Genomic DNA, 5,823 nt, shown 5'->3' on the forward strand with positions numbered 1-5,823 from the left:
AGATTAATGAAATACAAAAAAAAAAAAAAAAACTTGTAAATCACACAAATACACAAGAATCCAATATGTACATGGTTCGTCACAAAAATATAATTACATCAACCCCAAGAGATTGGCCTAGTGAGTTTAGCTTGGGACTTAGAAGTGTGCTTTCTCCATGTTTCAAGTTCAACTTCAACTCCTTAGGGCCACATTTGCAGGCTCTACCCGACATATACTTGATCTACATAGAGGGCGTGCTTTGCGTGGATCTCAAGATTAGTTGATGTGCGCATTAACTCACTCAAACATTCAGTCATACAAAAAAAGTATATCATGTTTGTTACAATTTCACTATAATTACAAGACAGAAACAAGAAATATGCATAAAATTAAGACAACCAGACACAAGTACAAAAATATAAAAAGTTTCGTTAATTTCGAATTGACCAACTGTTTAGTGGGTTGTTTTGACAACTCAATTAAAAGTCAACTTTTAACTTTTAACTTATTTTGAGTCACATCACCTCTCATATTTTTCATTCACAAAAGACAAAATAACCAAAAAATCAACTTTTGAACCAACATTCCAAAACACCCCGCGTCCAAGTACCTAAACCAACATTATAATCAAAACAATGCTTGTTCAAATGAACTGAGGAATGTGCAATGAATATGTTCGAATATAATATATTAAAAATAAATCTTCCCCACATGATTTACAGAAACCTACATCCAACATGGAAGACATCCTAAATTATCAGCTTATATCAAATTTTATTTAAATTTATTATAGGTGAATCAGGAATCCAACCAACCAATCTCAACAATTTCATAATTTTGGGACTGAAACCATACCATTGAAAATAATCAATTTCGACAAATTAATATGCTATAAAATACATTTAAAGTTACTAATTCCAATAAAATAAAATAACAAATTAAAAAAAGAAAAGAAAAAAAAAAGAACATACACACATAAATCACAATTAACAACCCTTTTCAAGGTACATATATATGTAATCTTTCAACTAGCTGAGAACTGGAAACAAGAGACTCAAACCGTCAATTGAACCATTCATAATGACTCTTTATGTTTTAGGTGCGGAATCAAATTATTCTACCCCTTAACTGAATTGAACCGAACAAATTGATCTGATCAAATTTGATCCGATTAATTGGTTCCAACGGTTTTTTTACACCCTTCTTAAATCCCATGTCTTTTACCTCAAAAATACAATCATCATCTCACCTTTGAAAAACTGAACTCAAATGGTAATTTCCCCCACATTATGGACAGAGCTACTATTTCAGTTGCATGCCCACCACCTTATGGACCATCTTCCATTAAGCATTACAGAAATGGCCACTTGCTATATACATTTCTGAATTTTTTTTTTTTTTTGGTGATTGTTTTTTACCAAATTTTCTTATCACTAAATACAAAATAATTGGTTTCACGTGAATTTGTTAATATATATGGGTCTCTATACCTTTAAATCTAGTAGTAAAAAAAAATAAGTAAAAAATTTATTTATGCATAGCACTACTACTTACCAAATACATTGCTCATTACTTCAACACTATATATTTATCTAGATATAGATTTGGATGATTAATTAAGCCTGATTATTTTTTTATTTTTATACATTAAACATATATAATTTTTCTTACATATGTAAACCAATATTATGATTATCTTCACAAGGATTTAGACCATCTTCATGAAATCTCTATTTCAACCAGACTCCTAGTCTCCCTCAGAGCATGAACATGAATTAACACCTACTTTCCTTATTGGTTCAAACATAAAAGGAATCTCATTTGTATGATATTATGATAATTGTATTAGAATATTAATTGTATGGAAAAAGATATAGCAGCTGATTTTTTAAATCCATTTTTAAGATTTAGTGATGTGTTAAAGAGATAATTGACTAATGATAAAAAATAACATAAGTGAGAGAGGTGCCTTAAATATTGAGTTTCAAAAGTAAATCTAACTTTGAGATTAAAGTAGCACTACTCTAATTGTATTGTGGATTGTCCGGAATTATGTGACAAAATCTTCCAAATCACTGTTTCTCAGTGTGGATGAAATTTTCAACATAACACACTAAATATTATACGAACCAGATATGAAATTAGTAAATTAGGGTTGACTAATTCCAGACATTTGAAATCAACACGATTCTAAATGATAGCAGGGATCATTAGAGCTTAACAACATTAAAAATGAAAAAAGAAAAGCAATGAAGAAATGAAGAAATGGAGGATTTTATAACTCTTTCAAAGTCTAATAACTAACCATAAAACCAAAAACATGTTCTAAATGAGAGAGTTTTGTTCCAAGACAAACCTTTCATAGCTTTCCTCTTCCTCCTCATCAAATACAAGAAAATAAACAAAGAGAGCTTGCTAGCTAAGTTTTGAGTAGTGACTACATGTCTTCTCTTCTATACTTGTTTAGAAGTGTAGTTATAAGAGCATCCCTCTTCTCAGCCCTAGCTTCCTCTCTCACCCTCCTTTGTTCCTCTCTCTCTCTCATCCTCCTATCCATGATCAACCTCTCATTTTCCAATGACTCCATGGTTTGCCTCCACTCCATCTCCTTCATCCTCCTCTCCTCCTCTCTTGCTTCATACAGTTTTATCCATTGCATCTCCATTTGCATCTGTTGTTTCATGAATTCCTCCATAACCTCCTTCAAACCATTGATATTCCCACTACTACTAGGGTTGTTGGTTGGGCCACCCTTGGCTACCTTTCTCTTCTTCTTGCTTCCACCCTTCTCTCCTTCACTCTCCTCGTTGTCATCATCATCGTCTGACGATACCCCTTTCTTCTTCGACCCGCTTGCTCCTCCTCCTCCTCCCTCTGCCTCGATCCATAGCATTCGCTGCATCCTTGCTGCGAAAATCGTCTGCAACTCGTTGTAAAATGGAAACTGCTGCCTCATACCTTCTGGCTCCATAGTTTCACATCCCTAAATACAAGAAAAAAATTATATAAAAAAAATGAAATAAAACCCTTAATCAGAAACTCTTCTTGATGATTATCTTAATTTCATATACACATATAACATATATATATATATATATATAGGTTAAAAAAAGGTATGTTACGTAGCTTCCCTTTCCTTCAAAAGGACTAGAACAGGATAGACAAAAAAACTCTTCAGTTTCCTCATCAAAAAGTACTAGGTCAGAGAACTCCCCTCTTATTAAACAACCATATCAGAATACATAAATTAAAGACATAATCGTTTATTAGACAATTCTCTTGTCTTTTTTTCGTACCAAAAAAAAAAGTTCGATCCTGGTTCAAGAAGTACGCTCGCTATATATATGCTTTAACACATGCAAGTCCAACGTTGTTTTAAAAAATAAAAACTCGTGCCGGATTATACAAAAAGTTTTTTTCTTTTCTTTTTACATAGATAGAGGATAGAGGGGGTTTATCATATCGACAGATATATCAGTAAGTCAAGAAAGTTAGATATACCTTATATCGAGTGACGAGGTTTTTCCATTTGCATTTGCACTGCTCGGCGCTACGATTGTAACCCTTCTCCTTCATTTTCGTTGCGATCACCTCCCAGAGAAGCTTGTTTCGCTTGGTCTCCATGAACGTTGGATCGAGCTCGGCTCGAATCGTCAAAAAGTCCCTTGTCTCCTGAATACTCCATTGAGGGAACCTATCACCTGTGTCGATGTTCACACTGATTTGATGAGGATGTTGAGGATGTTGTTGTTGATGATGATGATAACTACCCTCCATTGAAGAGTTCAAAGACAGATAGATATATAGAGAGAATTTGAATTGGAAAAAAAAAAAAAACCCCAACAGAAAAAAGTTAGAGATCAATGGAAAGGAAAAAGATGGGTAGAGAGAGAAGATGAAAGATTTATATCGAGGGTTGGTGTGAAAGTAAGGTGTGAATCGATCTTTGATTGAAATAAAGATAAGAAAAAGAAAAGAAAGAAATGGTTTCTTTTTAGTATGGTTTTCGTTTCAGATTTCAGAAAATGAAAGCAAAGAGAAACTCTCCCTCTCTCTCTTTCTCATTCTTTTCTTCTGCTGAACAGTCCTGTTAGTCTCATTGATCTCATCTCTCTACGCGGAAACGCACACACACCCCCTTTTTTTTCTCTCTCTAAAATCTTCTCTCTCTCTATATATGTATTTATTGTGTATAAATTCTTTTTTTATAATGCTTTTTTTTTTTTTTAACGTCCACATTTGTTCCCGTTGCGTTTTTATGTCGTCACGCTTACGATTACGGTGTGAAGGTGTTGATGGTGGGGCTTTATTCTCTGTAACCAGTTGTATTAACTTGTTTTACAAGCTACATATAATTACATTTATCTATTATATATATTTATTTATTTATGATAATTTGATATATTCGCTGAATTTGTTTAGTCTAAATTCATCCAAATGAGTATTTTTCCGATAAGAGACTCATTTAGGCGAATTCGGATTAAATAAATTTGATGGATAAATCATTAATCAATTTGATATATATATTGTTGGATTTATTTCTTAATTGCACAAATTTTTGGAATAATTCATGTTCAAGCCTGGAATTAGAGTGAGATGCATGATTTAAATTTTGTCATCCCGTTATCTTTATTATTATGTATTATGTTATGTTTTATATCTATACACAATATTAGATATATACATATACATATATATATTTATGATAATTTAATTTATATTGTTGGATTTATTTCTCAAATTTTTGGAATAATTTCTGTTGGGGGATGGAATTAGAGTGAGATACATGATTTAAATTTTATCCCATTATCTTTATGATTATGTGTTATGTTCTGTTTTATATTTATACAAGCGATTCTCAAATATATCTCTTTTACACGCAAGACGTAAGATTGTAAAAAAATCAAATTATTTAATTGTAACTTGCATTCAATTAGACATTTGTTTTTGTTATGTAAATAAATTTAATTTAAAAATATTTTATCAGATTAAGTTTCAATAATATTTAGCCCGACTCAACTATTTTATAGCCCTAATAGGATATCATGTGAGATAAATTTTAACATAATATATAGATTGCCAACTTATAATTTAAGAATAACGTTATATATAATCTTGTTTTTTATCGTATTTTTTGACTCTTAAATTTTTATCCACATTAATAAATGTATATAAAATTTAATCACTTATATCTAAAAAAAATTTTAAAAAATACTATAACAAATTTTATTATATATATTGCATTTTTCATTTGTGTAAAGGCGCGTATTGGGTTGGGGGTGACAAAAACAAAAGGGGGGGTGTTTGGAGATTGTACGTGGGATGTCCGAAATGAGATGAGATTAGTATCTATTGCATGGATTTTGAAAATCTAAAGCTCGAGATTTTTTAATAATGGTTTTTGATCTTCATCGTGGGCCGTCCATTTTTCTTTTAAATTAAAAAATAAATGAAATCTGATAGAAGCGCGTTAATCTGTCACCTCCCACGTGTGGACGCGTACCAAAGCCGGGGCCACGTGGCCTTCATGCAGCGCTCGCAGATGCGTTTTTTGAGTTCAAACTGTTTGGACCCACTGTTTTGGTTCACACCTAATGACTTGTCCCCTTTTTTTTTTTTTTTTTTGGTGTTAAATCATTAATGACTTGTTCTAACTGCTTGCCACTGAATAAAAAAAATATTTTGGAGCACTAAAAGAGGGTCATTAGAGAGAATATTAATGATGTGACAGTGGGTTTCGCTCACTTTTTATGTCTTATTTTTATTTTTTTATTATTTTTTTGTCATTCTCAATATATTAGTGCTATTAGTAATATATTTTTTAGGAGTTACGCTAGGAAT

The 5,823-nt window shown here is 31.7% G+C and overlaps 1 protein-coding gene across 1 annotated transcript; it reads right to left on the reverse strand.

Moving 5' to 3' along the window:
- Nucleotides 1–2,240: 2,240 nt before the first annotated feature.
- LOC114318518 (Homeodomain-like superfamily protein) lies at nt 2,241–4,182 on the reverse strand. The gene is made up of 2 exons (XM_028265429.2): nt 3,484–4,182; nt 2,241–2,965 (listed from the first exon to the last, which is right to left on the reverse strand). Exons 1-2 carry the CDS (start codon nt 3,757–3,759, stop codon nt 2,420–2,422), a joined length of 822 nt encoding a protein of 273 aa, XP_028121230.1. The 5' UTR covers nt 3,760–4,182; the 3' UTR covers nt 2,241–2,419.
- Nucleotides 4,183–5,823: the final 1,641 nt, after the last annotated feature.

The sequence above is a fragment of the Camellia sinensis genome, chromosome 10 (assembly GCF_055761805.1).
Source record: "Camellia sinensis isolate YWXY chromosome 10, ASM5576180v1, whole genome shotgun sequence".
NCBI lineage: Eukaryota > Viridiplantae > Streptophyta > Magnoliopsida > Ericales > Theaceae > Camellia > Camellia sinensis.